Here is an 18,226-nt window from a genome sequence, read left to right as displayed (position 1 = left end):
AAAAATAGGGGCCTGGAAAATACCTCCTGACAAAATATAAAACAACCGCAACCCCGTTAAGTTAATTACCTGCATTAAATCTTTTGTATTAGGTCTACATTAAGTTTATTTGCAGTTTTTAATATGCGTCCCGGATTTACGTTTCTAAAAAATGGCAAGCCTAGGACTAGGGAATCCATTAAACACAGCGCCAAAATAAAACTAGCAAACCACAGCCAACAGGAATATTTATAAGGGGCGATACAAGGCATTGAACGGGAATTAACGCTAACAAATAAATCCAACATGGTTAAACCGATAAGTTGGCCAACTTAAAACTGGAGCTAGATAACTTGATAGAAAAGCGTACACAAGGTGCAATTATTAGAAGCAGAGAAGGGTGAAAAAAAGCTGGGCAGAGAAGGGTGATAAAACCAAGTACTTTTTAAATTTAGAGAAACGCAACGTCCAAAAAAATCAATCAACCGCCTAAAAGTGTGTGATCAAATCCAAACAGAACAAAAGGATATTTTGAAAGAACTTGCCAATTGTTTTGAAAGTCTATACAAACGATGCAATTCCAAATAAACTTAAGCACAACTCAACGTACACTTATTATATCCGAGGCTAGGCGCGATACAGAAAGAATAGAACGAACGCCCAATCACGCTTGATGAAATTTTATCAGCAATTAACTCTATGCTGCGGAATAAGTCCCCGAGCCTTGATGGATTGCCAGTAGAATTTTATCAGACTTTTTGGCAAGAGTTAAAAAACTTGTTTTACGATGCTTGGATGTATACTGAAGAAACCGATAAATTCAGTAAGTCAAGCGTAAGGTGTTGTAACGTTGATCCCCAAGCCACATCAAGATATTTCGCTGATAACTAATTATCGCCCTATCTCTCTGTTTATTGCCGACTATGAAATTATATCATAAGTTATAAACAACAGAACAAAGCAATTATCGAGTACCTAATCAGTTGAGACCAAAATGGTTTTATGGAGGGCTGATGTATTGTGGATAGTTAATCTCCGCTTAATACTGTTTGAAATTACGGATTCCTCCGACGTTTATAAAATTCCAGGCTCCATTCTTCCTTGGACATTTACAAAGTGTTTGGCACTGTTGGTTGGGATTACATTAGGAAATTTTACCTACCTGTAAAAAAACAACAACAACTTTTTGTCGCGCGAATTTATAATCGAAAGAGGTGTCAAACATGACGACCCATTATCTCCCGACTCTTTTTTGCTATATGTATTAAATGTCTAGCAACGGCGTGGCGTAACGGTGAATTAGTTGCATTACAATTGAAGGACGACGAATTTCAAGTATCTATTCTCGCTGACGATATTTCGGAGACATGTCCGGATATAAAATTAGTATGCAAAAATCGCTTGCATTCCGTGTAGTATCAAATCGTTCTTCGACAGAAAAACCTTACGCGAACAAAGGCCTCGAGTGGCCAGAACACTCATTTAAGTACTTAGGTATAACAATTCAACTAAATAACCCAAATGCACCGTTTACGCTTAACTTTGGTCACAAGCCTAGATTTCATTCAAACTTTTTATATCCCAACAAGCCATTCCACTAACTGTTTGAAACTGTAAATGAGAATGATTTGCTAAACTGTTTACTGATTTGTGCTCGCTTTGTGATTTATCGATGTAAATACGCCAAAACTTTGCCTTCCTTAATGATAATCAAGAACACGGTGAAAACAGTGAAAAAATCAGAATACTATATTGCGCTATAGGAAATAGGTATCTCGCAGCTTTTTGAGTTAAATGGGCCAGTTTGTAAACGTATATCTGCACAAAAGTAAACGTATACCTGCACTCGCTTTTTATTAGGTGCTATCTATCTTTATTTCTCGTGCGTCTTTTCCTTTCGGCTTGTAACTTATTATTGCATAATAATGTACAGGTAGGTAAAATAAATAAAACTATTCTTTTTTTAACTTCACTGCATACCCTTGCAAATTGCTTAAACAAAATCCTTAAACAAACTATGTATAACATGTCTATGTTATTCCGGATCTGGGTAACCATAAAAAAAGTATCCTATGAACGACAGTAATACTTTATAGTTATGAAGGCGATATTTTCAGGTCTCATAATCTAGATATTCTGCTAAATTACGATTATATCGAAGAGTTACTGGTAGATCACTCACGAATGCCGATTATGATGTTATACTTGTGGACCTATTTGAAAAAAATGTGTATAATTTTTTACATGTTAATAATTTTTTTTTTACATTAATAAAGTCACTATGTGATGTCCCCCATCTATATATGGCACTATTTTCTGATGTTTTATTTCAACTAACAGTTCCTGAAATGTTTGGATTAAAAAAGAATTACTATTTGGTTAATAAATAGTTCCCCCTAAATGCTAATACTCGTTTCTAACCCTATGCACTGAGTCTATATTGATCTTATCTCCAGAAGTATACTTTATACAGTGGTCTCTAACTTATGGGTCGCGTCCCCATGTGGGGTCGCCTAGCCTTTTAACGGAGCCGCCATCACTCGCCGATTCCTGTAGTTTTAGTTTTTTCATTGCACTCGTTTAAACCACGGATATACTAAAAATGTTAAAATAAATGAAAAGAATCATGTTTTTATGTGTTTAAATCCTCGTGTTATTTAAACTTCTCATTTTAGTACACATGCGTAGCCACAGTTCTCTGAAATTGTGTATAATTTAAGCATCATAATCAATCGTTCGCGGTATTTAGTTCAATAATTTTTTAGAAAACAATCTAAGGTCGCATGTGAATGCTGTTTTCATTTTATGTAAATTGGGGTCAGTTAATAAAAAGCTTGGATACTGCCTTAATAAAACAACGAAAATAGCTATTTATTCTCCTCTTAATGAATTTGCAAGAAAACTAATTGTCTACACTGGCTGTAGTTTAAAAATACTCTTCATTTGTGTCAGATTTGTAGACAAAGAATAAAACATTTTTAAGCGCAATAGCAAACTCAATATTCTTATTTACAAACGATAAAAACGCGAAAAGAAAAGCATTGAGCATTTTTGTCAAAACATAAATGCAGAACTAAATAAAGTGAGCAAGCTTCAAAATCTTCAAACATATTCCAATCATGATGTATTTCTTTTCATTCTTGTCAGCGAATCAACATCATGTGGGCCACGCATGACTTCGACCTAATAGGCCTTCTATTTTAAAACATAGTTGAATTCGGTAATACAACCATCGTGGAATAATGGGCTTCTCCATTGCGTCGTGCGTTGGCAAGGACTTTACATTGAAGGACGACGTGACGAGCTAGACGAGCGATGGAAAAGAGATGAAAAGGAACAAAATAGTTGCGCAAAAGCAAAAGTCATTTTCATTCAGCGCATCGACAGATGACTCTTGCTCTTCCGTCTTCTGAGACGCAACCTCTTATTTTTATTTTTATTTGGTCGTTTCTTTGATGAGCGATGGGAAGCTGGGTAGGCAGAAGGGGCGGCGACACCAGGGCGACCCGTACCGCTCGTCGGTTTAAACACGGCTGCATAAAAAGCGGGAATTTGATTAGGCCTACAAGCATACCGAAATGATAAAAAAATGTGGATGGTGATTTGAGGCTGTAAACTAAAGTATCTCAGGTCTAAATTACAACTGACTTTACTATTCCCATATCTTGTGATAAATAGGGGATCACAAAACAAGAAATTAAACAAAAAAAATATATTGCGGTTATGTTTGTGTATGAAAGGAACCCCTACAAACAAGTTGGTTATTGGGGTTTAAACATGATAGATAGGTCTTAGGTCTAGATTCTAGAACACAGTGGCTCTTTGAGCGCTTAAAGGTCAGGTCGCAAAAGTACGATATCAGAAAATAGTGAGTTATTTTGTTACGCCCTAGACTTACACAAGGCGTACCCCCCGCCGTATAGGGTAACCTTTGCGTAACGGCGTTATAAAACGCGCGTTTTAAACGATTAAACTCCCAATCAAGCATTTACATAAAGTACATAAAGTAATACGTACTTCCTTTCTGTTTCATGACTTCATAGATCATTAAGCAGCATTTCTTGTATTCTCTTTTGCAAGCTCTTTGCATTACGCGATACCTTGTAAAATAAAACACAGAAAGAGTTGAATATTGGTTGGTACCTTCCACAAATGGAACTCAGTGATAGATTAATAGAGTTTCACTGAAGTTCGGTAAACCTTTCACAGAGGTTCGGTTGGGTTGCTTTAAATTTTGTGTTTATCGAAAATTTTACAAAACGAAACAAAGAATTAGAAGAACAAAGACATGACGAAATAAAAAAAGGTTGCTTTATTTACATTTCCTTTTATCCAGGAGAACGCACAATCGAATATCATTAAAAAAGTTGAGATTTGTTACTTTTAGCATCATTAAGTCTTCAAACTATGTTTCTTAACTAGGATTTTTGAATGTTATTAGTGTTTAGCTGACCTCTACAGCAGGGGTCGGGAAACCATGGTTCGCGAGCCATTTATGGCTCTTTTTGTGACGCCATATAGCTTTTTTGATAAAGAGATGTCGGCCGCAGATCAATCTAGCTATTATGTGCTAGCGTAATTTGAATAAAACTGCCCGCGGCCATAGCCCTTTTCGAATCTGTATTTATTATTTTTTTAAAACAAGACTAGTAGCAATTTTTTTCAGCGCTTGGCGCGAATTATATTTTTCAGTTGGTGGCGATCAGTCCGTTTGACAGAATCTCTTATTGTTTGACAGAATCCTCTTATTGTAGAAATCTCTTATAAAGGGTCATGTTCGTTTTTCTAACAAACTAGAGGTTGAAACATGTTAAAGGACTCTCATCGAAATACAACAAAAGTATTCCACTTTATGGCTTCCCGGTAAAAGGGTTCCCACCCCTGCTCTACAGTGCACAACCGTAGGCCATATTTCGTTCCATTTTTTATTCTTTGATCTGTATATTGTGAAATTGCAGTAACGTGATGTCAGTAACATGTATTCAAGTTTACCTGTTGTACGGATTCCAGCCTCTGCCGTACAGTTTTGCTTGTCGCTCACAAATTTCAGCAGCTGCATGAGGAACCATGCGCTTTTTTGTAGACGGCGTCGAGAGTGAAATAGCCGCATTGCAACACGCAGTCGCAATCCACGACTTGACTTCTTCTCTCGGTGGATTTTTATCTAAACAAAACACAACTGTAATTAATAATGCTTATAAATCGGAGCCAAGTGACCTGCCAAGAGCTATAGCAGTAGCCTTGACTGGAAAATATCCTGAGCTAAACCAAAAAGCAAGTTACACACTGATTGCGTTAATTAAATATTAATTTACTAAAATGTTTTAGAAAAGGTTAATTTTGAAGTGGTATTTGTAAGAGTTATGGCCATTCGTAAGTAGCATACAGAGTTATTTGATGCCCGGGGCTACAAGTTAGTATATGATACTGAAAGTAAGACTATTTGACAACATTATCGTAATAGCAAGTAAAAGAAACAGGGTGATTACATACTCGCTTCTTTACTTTGTATTTCAACTATATTGTGGTAGTAATTCGGTGCATACCTTATATTCCGATAAGAGCATCTGTGTTTATGTAAACAAAAATCCTTACCAAATAAAAAAAATCACTTGAAATGTCGTTTTTTAAGCTAAGTATATATTGTATATTTTACTTATTTGCAATTGTGGTATAGTATTTTTACACGAAGTTGCATGCATAATCACCATCAATTACCTGCTGGACGTGGCTTCTTGGTTCTAACAAAAAAGAACAGAAGATTAATAAACGAAATGCGGACTGATTAACAACCAAATTATGGTTGCATGAAAATGCATATAGGGTATGACAGTAAAAATTTCACCAAATATAAAATATAAATAGACCTAGGTGGAAAACTAAATATGTTAAAATAAGTTTTACGATTAAAAAACGTTTCAAGATAATTTCATTTAGTTGATTATTTTCCTTCTGTTTAAACAATACTGCGGTACATTTAATCAGAAGTCACCTCAAACGGCATTTTTTTAAGAGAACCAGTTATTAAAATGTTAAGTGTCTTCGACCGTCGTCACAAACCTCTTGCGCGCACACACGGTCTTGTAGAGCGCCTTATTCACCTTTCCCGGAGTGGCTACGCCGTCACTGGTTGGTGCCAGACCCTCATCCATGAAGGCAACACGGTCGGTGAAGTCAATAACAGTGGCTCTGTTGACAAAAACTGATATTTCTAATTACCTGTAGAAAAATACCCTGATCCCAACTGAACTCCGAGTTAAGTATCGATAAGCTGGTGAAAAATGTTAGTATATTTTCTTTAATTTACATATGAAAATGGCTGAAACCGTTTATAGGGTGAGATTAGCTTTAAACTGTGAAGCGTTTCAGGAAGATTGTCTGACGCACCTGAACTTATAAAAACCGTTTTCGTGCACAGTCCCTGGATACACCTGTTTTTTGTTTCGGTAACACTAATTCCTTTTACGTTTCATTTGCTGGTAGCCAAAAAAGGTTGACCGCTAATGACCGCAAACGATGCTTGACGTTTCACTAACTCAGACTTGCGCATTTACCTTACGTAAACACATCCGCATGAAGGCGCAATCCACTTGACGAGCAACTTTGTCTTGTTCTTGGTGTCGCCTTCAACAGCGGCGGTGGGACAGTTGGGAACAATCCTAACGCCGTCTACTTGCTGCAATATTCCCGCCCCACACGTTGCGTCATCTGGTTTTAAAAGTAAGTCGATGGTATAGGCAACTTCGAATTTTTAGAACTACTGCTAGGTTAAGGAAGATCCACTTAAAACAAGATTTTTTTGCCTCACAGCTGTATTTAGCCAATTCCTATCTTTTGTATGAGATATAGCACTGTTGGAAAACAAATAGTATGTGAATAATAAAAAAATTTGGAGAACGCACAATTATGGGTATCTACAATGATGTTTCAATGTTAAGCGATAGTTCGTGCTTGAATATTTTGTTTATTTCATACCAAACCGTTTCCTGCCTTTGCCGGATGTTCCCGCAGGCGCCGCCTTAAGGTCAATCAGTACGGCTTTAAACGGCTTCGACTTGCTTCTGGCTTTGACCAAAACTGAAAGTATGACAAATATCTATAAATATAAAACTAAAAAAACAGCGCTAAGTACAAGTATTTTTGTGACCCGACTTAAAAGTAGCGCGCGAGACGGGGTCAATCACACACGCAAATTACACAAGTCGCGCGGCTGACAAACATATTTTTAAAGTGAGCCTTAAATCGCGTCGTTATCGTCAATCTTCGCATTTGTATTAGACGGCTAAGCTCTGGCAAATTGGATAAATCATTTTGAATGCACAGTCACTTACCGTCAACAGAATTTGTTGAGAGGAAAGAACAAGATTACATTTTTGTCACGCACACATAAAACAACGCCAAGGTTTTTTCCGTGCCTTTATCTGAACAAACAGAGTCGACTCGGTGTCGTAAGGCTGTAAACTCAGCGGCGCCGTATCTTGTTTCTCGGCCGCCGGCCTGTCGTCTGGTCCGACACCAAAATTACGACCGCGAATATCGCAGAGATGTTGTTGTCTCATGAACAATTTACTTCGATCAACGGTCCGTCATTTTTTCTCTGAAATGCCTCATCCACATCGCGTAAGCCTCTAGCGCTTTAATATTTACGACGCTGAAAATGAACTTTCTACCAAAGCAATTACGCGGGTACCGAGCATAGGAGGTTAAGTGTCATAGTAAATACGAGTAATAACCCAATCGACTGTCATGTTGGCGCTACACCACTAGAGGTGCGTGTATTAGTTCTGCAGGCACAGCGATGTATTTCAATTTCGCAAAGCTTGACAAATATAAAGCACCACTTAGACAATCAATCGTTAGTTTTGAAACTGATAATAGGAAAGGGACTTCGTGCTAGTTTTCACCTAATATTTAAATAAAGCTGTCGGAATATGATTCAACAAGTTTAGTGGCTACCTATTTATGACACACATTTATTTCCTCATGGCAATACAATCCCCTCGCAAAGTAATCCATCAATGTCAAACCAGGATATAGACACGACGGAATCGGTTGGGCGAATCTTGGAACTTGCCTCTCAAACCTAAACCTGCCATCTCAAAATTTTCCCAAGTTAAAAAAGGAAATATTACTGAATTTGTTATTAAAATTCTGAAATGCTGTGTTTGACCGACGAGTCGGAAGTAGTCACTCAATATGGGATGTTGAAGATAATGAGGTGCCTCTGCATGTGATGACAACGTTTTTGTTGTATAAGTTTAATATAACAAGTGATGATCGAACATATCCACAAACATTTTTTGAGGTAATAAATTGATTTTATAACAAAAATCGTCAGTGTCAAATTTAATATAGCACAGGGAAAAGAAAAAACTTTTATATATTTTTAAATGTGTATATGTCAATGAAGTGTCAATAAAAAAACAAGCCTTTGTAGCTAAAATAATGTTTTGGGGAAAGACAAAAGAAAAATACTGTTAACATTCCGAAAACAAAAGCACAACTCTAAAACAATTTTACGAGGAGAATTACTTTCTGTTTTTCAAGATCGTTTTACAAGATTTAAAAAAATTGTAATTTTAGTCGCTTCCACTTATTTTGCGGAATAAACAACCGAGAGACCGACGCCGGAAAATCACTTGAAGAGGCGTCGGGATTCTGCTCTGAAAGTGGCGCAACCACTTTCCAAAAAGATAAAAAAAATCGGTATTAGACTGCACAACTATGTTAACCTGTTCGCCGTGTTCGGGGTGTAATTTTGAATTGGGACGTAAAGTTGGCCAAATATGGAATAGCCGCTTCCGTAGTACTTAAACAGCGTCACCTAACGGAGTGAGCGTAGGCGCCATACCCCGACATTTTTGACTGAATTTCGCGGCTTTCGGCGAACCGTGACTCCTTAAGTACGACCGGGTCAAAATGAAAGGCGTGGGCAGATTGCGGCAAGAAACCCGACCCTCAAGAAAAAGCCTTGCAAATCGCGCGCCGGCGTCTTTCAAGACACTCTGTCTGTTTACGCCCCTGTGTTTTTCGACTGAGGCTTGGTCGACGAAAATCCTGGGTTTTGTTTGGGTCGTGTGCCGGCGCCCGCCGCGAGATGCCAGTGTATCGATCAACATAAGGCGATAATCAGATGTGCAAACAAGACCTGGTCGACCGCCAGTTATTGGCCTGTAGTTACAAGCAGGCGTGCCGTGAAAGTACCAGAAGTTCTCTCATCGTTAGCGAGACTTTATGAGATCTGTTGAGCCACTTCGTCGCCAACGAGCTAGCTGGAGCGTGCAGCGACGGCGCCGGGCCCGGCAGCAGTCGAAAGGGTAGCTTTAAAGGAAAGTGCAGCCTAATTAAGTCGATCGTCACGCAGCAGTTTGTTTGCTGAAATAGCTAATCTCTTGGGCTTTTACTTGACACTACTGTCTATTATCAGAAGTAACGCGATTTGAAGGCAAATAATTGGGCAAAAACTATACGATGTTGTTTGATGTAATCATATCACTCATAAGGAAACAGGTAAACTTATGTAGCAGTTTTTGTAACAGCTGACGGTACAAAATGATTTGGGTATTATACGAAATTTATCTTACTCAATCCAATACTTTGACATGATTTTCCAAAATTGTTTATTGTGTATTGATTATTATACACCAGACGATGCAATTAAAATGGCGATTAACAAACTACACTGTGGAGGTGGCGTATGGTATGCGTAATAAACCGTTTAATTGCCGGCTCTCTTATAAGCCTTGATTAGACCGGTAAATTAAATTGACTTTTAAGTGACAGCAAGACTTCGATTATTATGTAAGTTTTCTGCGTCTGCCAAATTAGAAAGTGAAACTATTCTTCAGATATTTCAATGTAATTAAAACTAAACTGTTTCGGCTACACGTCATTCCAGTTGAATTTAATAATTCCAAGACAATATGGGTGGGCTAAGGCGAGATTCCTGCATTGGCGAGACTACTGTGATTTCTTTTTTGCTAGGGCCCGTCTAACTTAGTCGGAGAAAGTCACCCGAAAGACCGCAAAATGGAAATTGACGAGTCCAGGGGCTTATGACGCGCGCATTTAAAAGCCTGTAGCGACAAACCCAAAACACTTCATAAACTGCGGGTATGGGACAAATGCTGTCTGGTTCCACATTCGAAGTGCTTTATCAAGGCCGCGTCAAAATTTGATGTCTTTGTTTACTTAGTTCACGGCGATAGCACAAAAACGACGCTCGATCGGACGCGTACAATACAGCGACAAACTTTGCTGTCGGCAATGACGTCATATCTTTGGCCAACCGGGTTTTTAACCGCGATAAAATTCTCCAGGTGATAATTGCGTATCTTTCAGCCATCATTCAAAACGTAATTAATCAGGTCTGCTTCAACTAGATGCACTTCAGATCAACTGGAGCACAAGCGAAACCTCACGCAGCACAGATTGGGCATGAAGGTGTCCAATCTGTCAACGCCATGGGGTCGAAGTGATTTGCATACATACTTACCAAAATAGGCTTAGCTGAAAACTGTTCAAGTGTTCATACACAAGTTACCACTCTCAAAGTGTAAATCGTCATTTAAAAAACAACTTCAATGTGCGTACAATGCGTTGTCGTTAAAATTGCCGAAAATAAAGTGATATGGTAAAATTAGATAGAAGCAACAAATAATAAAATCAATAATTATTATGCAAACAAATACAGTAACCGTTATAACGGATTTATTATTCCTAACCGTAGGTTTCTTTATATATAAAAAGCTGTGTGTGTAGGGAACAAGTCCGAAATAAGACACGGATTTGTAGACAGGAGTTTCTCATTTAGTTTTTTGCTCGCAATCTGTGATTCTGATTAAATTTGACACTCCTGGATTTGAGAGTATGGCGACCCTCAATGAATAGTTTTCGAAAGATTAACCGATAAAAACGCTAAGCAATTGAGAATTTGGCTTCTTTGCTTAATTTATCGCTAAAGATTTCCCGTCTACCTGAGTGTTTTATCGACCCACAGACGCCAAACTCTTGCGGTATTACTATGAATTGCTAGAAAGATCAAACGCCAACGTTTCGGGTACAGCACAAAGGATATCTGATGTAGATAGCAATGCTTCTCGTTTTAAGATGGAATATCTATATTCACATACAAATCAGGTGCTTTATCTAAATTATAAGAAAATGGGTATGAATGTTTGGTCACCAGTTGTCACAAGATAAAACACTATAACTGGACTGTTTTCTTAATGTATTTTCATTATAAAATATCATTATAAAATTGGCATCATGAACTCGTTTACATTAATCCAGATCGCCAGATGACGCAAGACAAACTGACACTAGACCCGAATTTGCGAGCTAATTGTCAACATCATATATGATCGTTTGCATAGAAGCCTTTCTGGCTGGGGCGCAAACGCATAGTATTTTTTTTAAAGAGCTAACCGACGTTGATAAACTTAAAGCACGACTAATCCGTAGCTGCATTTAAACTGAATCACAAAAAGCATTACCCGCGAATAGCTACTCACTTTTGTATTTCTTTCCAGGCTTAAATCCCTTTCGGAGCTTTTTGAGCACCAGTTTATATAGTGGTCTTCTTCCCCGGTTCACCCCTTCTCTCATCATTTCGTCTTCCAATATTTCGTGAGGATCTGGACAGGGCTGACCTAAACGCATGAGCGGAGTATCTTGTTAGTTACCCAAATAAAAGTGTGGACAAAAGTGCGTTTAGCGTGACTAATTGTTTAAGTTATCTAGAGTGTCCTTTAGCCTATAGTATAGAGTTAGACTGTAGAATACACTCAAATATAGCTAAAGTTACTAAAAAGGCACTGTTCAAATAATGATATATAAAAACGATCTAAACAACGAAGAATTGACCCTAAGCACTTTTGTAAATATCTGCTAAGTTTACCAGAGAGAATACAAAAACAAAATAATCTTACCGATGTCAAGGTCGGTCTCACTAAATATCGGATTGCTCACTGATCCGATCAGCATCCCGTCAGATCCGTCGCTCTCGAGCGCGCACCGGCATACAGGACAACCGCTGGGGCCCTGTGCCAGTCGACTGCAATTCAACTCTGCAGCGGTGCAGTTTGGCTGTCGACATGCGGGTGTGTTGCTGCCGCCGCTATCGAACAAAGGGATTCTGCCCCCTGACGAAGCCGAATCTCCGAATTTAATCGGCACAGTTTGGTTTGCTGCGAAAGGGCAAGGCATGTGTGAGTGACATAAGCCTAATGCAGAAACCTGCTATGCTCCAAGTCTTACACAAAAGTTAAGGTTGTTTCATACAGGCAGATTGAATGAATTAACAAGCCTTACTTCCCGATCCCTCGCACTCGCACAGCGCGCATCCTTTGTCGTCTTTCCGCAGCTTAGAACTTTCGCATTTTAGTAGCTCAACAGTACAGCCGTGCAATAAGCAAGGATGCTGCGTCCTATTTGCGCTGTTACCTGCTGGTAGATAAAAACGCGTTAAGTGGGCGCACTATAGGCACAGGAAAAATAACTTTATGAAGGTTGTGAGCATGACATAAAGAAAACTTTTCTGATTTGAGGTAGACTCTGAATAACTTATGGGCGATACAACGTGAGCGATGATTAACTTACCGTCGCATTTACAAATGAAACAACCGTCTGCGTTTCGCATCAATCGCTTGTTGGCACACTTTAGATTCTCTGCTGTACACACGTGAAATGGACATCCTGTACCTGTTGAATATAACTTTACTGTAGTGAAGGTAAAGTGGTGCGCTAAACCCGCAAACTTTTTTGTTGTTTGTGCACGTTTAGCTGCTTAGTCTTTCTAATGCTTGAGAGCGTGTATCAAAATATATATTTACAAAAAAATCTTAACAATATTTACAATATAACATAAATAACTAGCCCGGGAAAATTTTTTTCGACATCATACTGTGAAACTTGTACATTAAAAATTGTATTCCGATCTTGGCTACGTAAAAACTATTTGGTTCTATGATCTTTCGGAACTGACGTTAAATTGGCAATTTTGTACCAAGTTGGCCTATCAAAAAATTCCGTTCAAACGTTCAAACAGCAGTAATAATAGAAATCATAAGCAAAATCTTGATTATTCTAACATCCTTATGAAACGTTTAGGCGAAGTTCGATCTGAAAAAAACATCATCAAGTTAATATGATTTTTTCACTTAAAACCGAGGAGCGAGCTGTCGAACGATGGGAACGAAATGTATTTCAACCGCAAACCGTAGCAACGAAATATCAACTATTTTTATTCAACCAATAAAGTAGTATGCCGGATAATGGCGGTTACAGACCTACGTCTGTAGACTGCGGCTTACAGGTCAAAGGAAATGTCTCAGTGTATAGCGTTGTTGCGGATTGCAACGTGAGTTAATGCTGCGATTACCTCGAATCATTAATTCACTTCGCGCCTTTTACAATAAAACTTTTTATACGGTACAAGGGCATTTCATGCATGTCGACATTTTTTGAATCCAATGTTTAAGGAATCACATTACGCATTGCTAGCACATATAAGAACTACGAGAAGAAAATAAGATACAACATGTTGATACTTAAAGAAGCCATCCTAGCATAATCCACTATACGGTGACATAGTTTGGCCGTACAAGCATCCTACTTAGAGCGACCACGTCGCAGCAAAGCAGTAAACCGTCGTGAAAAAAAGGTCAAGGAAATAAGAATTGCGATAGCGACTGATAAATCAAGTCGTAAAAATAGATTGAATAAGTTCAGTCATTCACAATAGCATAGAAACGACTTTACACACTAGTATTATCACGAATATGGAGTGCTTGTGGTAGCCAACTTACAAATACATATGTCAAAAAAACTAGAAACTGTTACATGGAGAAATCACATTATAAGCCATGGGCATGACAAAACCAACAGAATGCAACTAAAAATAAAACGACGATATGCATTTTACAGTCTCCTAAATACATGTCTGACTTTAAAGTAAATACCGATGGCTGATATAAAAACAACCAAGGCAAACAAAGCTTGATTCTACAAAGCCATAAATTTAGTAGTTTATATCCCCTTCTGTTTTAACAGGTGCCCATTTACTGGTCAACTGCTATCTCCAAAGTCAAAGCATTTGGTATAGCCATTTTCAGTTTGCGGGTAGACGCGTCACGTAGCTGGGAAGTGGCTGAGCGTCTGGAAAGATCTGTTATGAAAATTGGAAAGGGCGAAATACATGTGTGAAATGGAAGAAAGCCAAATCTTTCCTTTGTTTCGGGGGCGGTTGTTTGCTGCACAATTGGTGTCAGCAACTGCCGGAGCAAGGCGACGTGCCTCCAGCAGTCAAGTGCATATAAATAATGCAAAATCGCTTCCGAATGTGCTTGACATGGAACGACGTAATTCTTTTCGACTGGTCTCCCAAACAAACATATGACGTGTGAAATTTTCGGTGGAAAAATCCCCTTATATAGAAAGTCTTGTGATACTATGATATTTAGCCTTTTAACCATTTTGATGAATTATTGTTAAATCGCGTCTAAAAGTGTAGCTTAAGTTTGCCGGTTGCACTTATCTGGTAGAAGGAAAATTATTTGCAAATTTGTTTAATCGACTAGCAAGTCCGTCCAAGAAGTCTATTAACATGTATTAGGAAATTCATATTATAAGAACAAACTATTTGCACAACCCAGGCAAAATGTTCTTCCGCTTGGCCTTGACATGCGAAAAATTTGGTCTATTATTTCTCCTATATTGCAAATGCTATTTACGGTGGTACATGAGAACGCGCGAGACGTCTGGTATTTGCACAGATTGTTTATTGCAGGCTTCATGTTTGGACACGTGTTTAAGCGTCTCCAGCTCGATCAAATTGCCGTCTGCTGCAACAAGCGCGAAGAGTTTAACGTGGCGAGTCCCACCGGCCCCGTCGTGGAGGGGAAGCGGTCGACCAAGGCAAGCCGGCAATTAGAAAACGCCCTGTTTCCCGCGCGCGTTCGACAGCTGTGTGGGCGAGCTCTTTCGTCTGTCGCCGTCGCAGCGACTTCGGCGTCCAGGTGCTCGATTGACTATTCTCCAACGCTTGTTATAAATCTGGTGGTCGTATTTATATATTCAAGATTTTGGGTCTGCACGTATAGAGCGTTTACATAGAAGTTGCAGCATCAATCGTGATTCATGGAATACTATTTCAATTTTACCTTAAATGTTTCCAACGAAATTAGAGCATGTATTTTGTGAATCTTAAGGCGCAGACTTGATTTGTCTTTATACAATTATGCATTTGGGCGAAGTGACTAACCCAAAAAATAAAATTTGGCCATATTGTATAAGCTCGGCACATTTGACGGAAAACAACATAATAAAGGTGGTTAATGTCATCCTTACCTGCTTGCGTCAGCTAATTGGTTTCACTGTGTGAATCTAACAAACGTCGCACACCACGCGGCCGTGACTTCACAAACAATGGCTGCTCCGCGTCAATTTCGGCTGTTTGCCAAAGCGTGATGTCACAGAAGTTCCCCTCCCACTTGGAGTACGAGCCGACAATTTTCTCCCCTTGTTTCCGGACTTTGTTAACGCAGATTGAGAAAGCGCCAAAGCGCCTTTTAAATATTTCAGCTTGGTAAAACGCATTTAGTATAAGCTATCTTTTTAAAAACAAGTTTACGCCCTCACTATCACGCAGCAATAATGGGAATTTTGAAACACGTCCGAAATCGTACACTGGATGACGAAAGTTAAACTAAGTGGGCCTATGGTATAAACCTAAGCTTCAATATAATTAATACTCTATGTATCATCTAATTAAACTGAATAATCAAACAGCTTTACCCCACTAACTAAGTTACCTATGTTCACCAGCCTTTACAAAAAAAACGACACGACGTTTAATGCCAATATTTCCCCACCCCTCACCCAATCTAAAGTGTGGTGTAGCCGCTGCGCAGATCGAATTGCTTTTAGTCAGGATTCGGCAAAACAGGCCGCCGCTTAAGAGTGAACAGGTGTTAGGCAAGAAATAATTTCGCAAAGCTAAGCAAACACATCTGGCTGGCTTTGTGACACACAGATGTTTAAGCGTCCCGAAAGAGCGCCGCATTGTCATTATATCGCCATCCAAAGAACCACTGCCCTTTCAACAAAACTTGCCAGCACAAAACGTGACGAAGTCTGTAAGGTTTAAGGCAACCAACAACGTCGGCCCAATATTATGTGTGTTAGAACTTGGTGTATAAGAGTCAAAGGAGTTAATTTGAGCAAGGTTAATAGAAATCATATGTATTAGCCTTCGTGTAACACCAACGCCAGCTCGTAATGTTGTTAGTTTCTACACATTTTTTAACTCAATTGACTGTGGGTTTAAAATTTCACACAATAAAAATAAAACAAATACACCAAAATTAAACGAACAATAAGATATGTTTCTTACCTTGGCACCATGCGGATATTGCCATATAACAAAGAAAGTATATTATCCCAATCCTGGAAACTTGCATCGCTGACTGCTTTGATTCAGTAAACAGCTAAATCCAATCGTTTATATCAGATGAGTACCACCTTAGGACGTTCGGTCTGCATTGGTCTTCAAAGTCAATAATAGTATGCTGTAGATTGGCGCAACTGCTAACTAAATAAAATTAAGAAGCTATTTCAATATAAAACGGTTGATTTGCGTTTGAAGGCTATGATTTAGAGTAGACCCTAGTCCGCCCGCGGGTCCCAACCAAATCGTTTGGTTGATCACAAATCCAATAAACACGACAGTAAAACTAGTCTAAACTATCCTGACACCCAAAACAATTTTGATTTCCTGGGTTCGGTTCCACAACTCAAAGCTTACTGGCTTCTTGAGTAAGGTGTAGCTGTTTAGAAACCGTGAGACAAGTTGAACCATACAAAACAAAGTGCCACAATAGATAACGATTTGCTGTTTTATACATACACACGGTATCGAGTAAAACAGACATGACATCCCTAAGTCAAAACCTTCTTTTTATACATTTATCTTCTTAGATTAGATAACAGTCTGGTTGTAACTGAAACAACTTTAAACAATTCAACCGTCAAGAAAAAGAGATACCCAGTCGCGAGTGTGAGCTGTCCAGCAGCAGTTAAAATCGCCGGCGCCATAAACAAATATGCACTTGGCAGTGCATTTCTGGCCCAGATAAATCAGCTGATCTGGATAATAGCTTACCAATTAACACGGCAACAGAACGCTCGCGCAAGCCCGATCAAGCAGTAAGCCGTCTGTCTGGCTGCCGTCTTTGAATATAAACAAGACGCTTGTGGTCGTTCACAGAGAGAAAAAAGCTCGCCGATCGGTTCATAAAATGTATTTGCAAACGGTTCCGGTATTAATTTGCCTAACCTTCGAATGTGATGGTGATTAAAATAAGACCTGACACAGCATGGTTGTGAGTGTTAATTACCCACCATAAATAATTAATTATTAAAAAAATTGGACAATTTTCAAGATTCGGCAAAAAATAACTGGAAATATGTTTTTTGTATGTTAGTTTCTTTATAAATTCGCGAACTAGAGATTTTTAGAGGGGTGCTATGAGCCAGTGATTTATGAGTAATTTATCGTTGGTTGCACAAAAAGAAATATTGTTGAGATATTTTTGAGATCAGACATGAGAGCCCTCGGTAGACTTGAGAGGCGTATCCCCCTTTTCCCAAATGGGCAATTGTTCAAACATGATAAATCATTTTGGTCTAGGTTAAGGATAAAAATCTACTAAAATAAAATTAATTTTAAAACTAATTATAATTATTTTTTACTCAACGTGATCAAACTGGTTAAAACTGAAAAGCCCTTAGGTTTAAAGAGATTGGTGACCCCTGTAGTGGGGAATTAACCACGTAGGCGAACTTGGCGCGCCGGAATTGGTTTGGGAAATGGTATCTCCAAAAGTTGTGACGATATTAAATTGAAAATTTGTATATTCAAAAATATCATTTGTTAACTTTTTGTTTTAAGAGATTAAATAGAATTTCGAAAAAAAATTATTAAAATAACCGACCATAAAATACTATGGATTAGGATTTTGAAAATCAACGAAGTGGTAAGGATTATGTACCTTGTTTGTTAATTCAAATTCGTATTAGTGCATGCCCCAAAAAGAAATATTTAATTGTATTAGTACCGTACAAAGAAAATAGAAACAATCGATTTGTTTTACTAAATAGCCTATGTAGTGACTAATTTTGTTTTGTTTTACTAAGTATTTGGTCGTTAAGCTTGTTATTCGGATTTATTCCATGTGGCGGCGATGAT

At 38.4% G+C, this 18,226-nt stretch overlaps 1 protein-coding gene across 2 annotated transcripts; it reads right to left on the bottom strand.

Annotated features, from left to right (window-relative positions):
* Positions 1-2,840: 2,840 nt before the first annotated feature.
* On the bottom strand, positions 2,841-17,170 carry LOC146160483 (uncharacterized). Of its 2 annotated transcripts, none has more exons than XM_083384071.1 (12): positions 16,373-17,170; positions 12,580-12,681; positions 12,292-12,426; positions 11,910-12,167; positions 11,493-11,630; positions 6,955-7,056; positions 6,534-6,687; positions 6,040-6,168; positions 5,698-5,720; positions 4,972-5,143; positions 3,997-4,079; positions 2,841-3,512 (listed from the first exon to the last, which is right to left on the bottom strand). In XM_083384071.1, the coding sequence occupies exons 1-12, from the start codon at positions 16,437-16,439 to the stop codon at positions 3,352-3,354; spliced, it is 1,524 nt and encodes a 507-aa protein (XP_083240197.1). In that variant the 5' UTR covers positions 16,440-17,170; the 3' UTR covers positions 2,841-3,351. The 2 variants fall into 2 exon arrangements, with proteins under 2 accessions (XP_083240197.1, XP_083240198.1); XM_083384072.1 differs by having other exon boundaries at positions 2,881-3,512; positions 12,292-12,423.
* Positions 17,171-18,226: the final 1,056 nt, after the last annotated feature.

The sequence above is a fragment of the Ascidiella aspersa genome, chromosome 3 (genome assembly GCF_963924565.1).
Source record: "Ascidiella aspersa chromosome 3, kaAscAspe10.2, whole genome shotgun sequence".
In the NCBI taxonomy this organism is placed as follows: Eukaryota; Metazoa; Chordata; class Ascidiacea; order Phlebobranchia; family Ascidiidae; genus Ascidiella; species Ascidiella aspersa.
The sequence above is the reverse complement of the archived record's forward strand: the minus strand, read 5'-3'. Positions and strand labels throughout refer to the sequence as shown.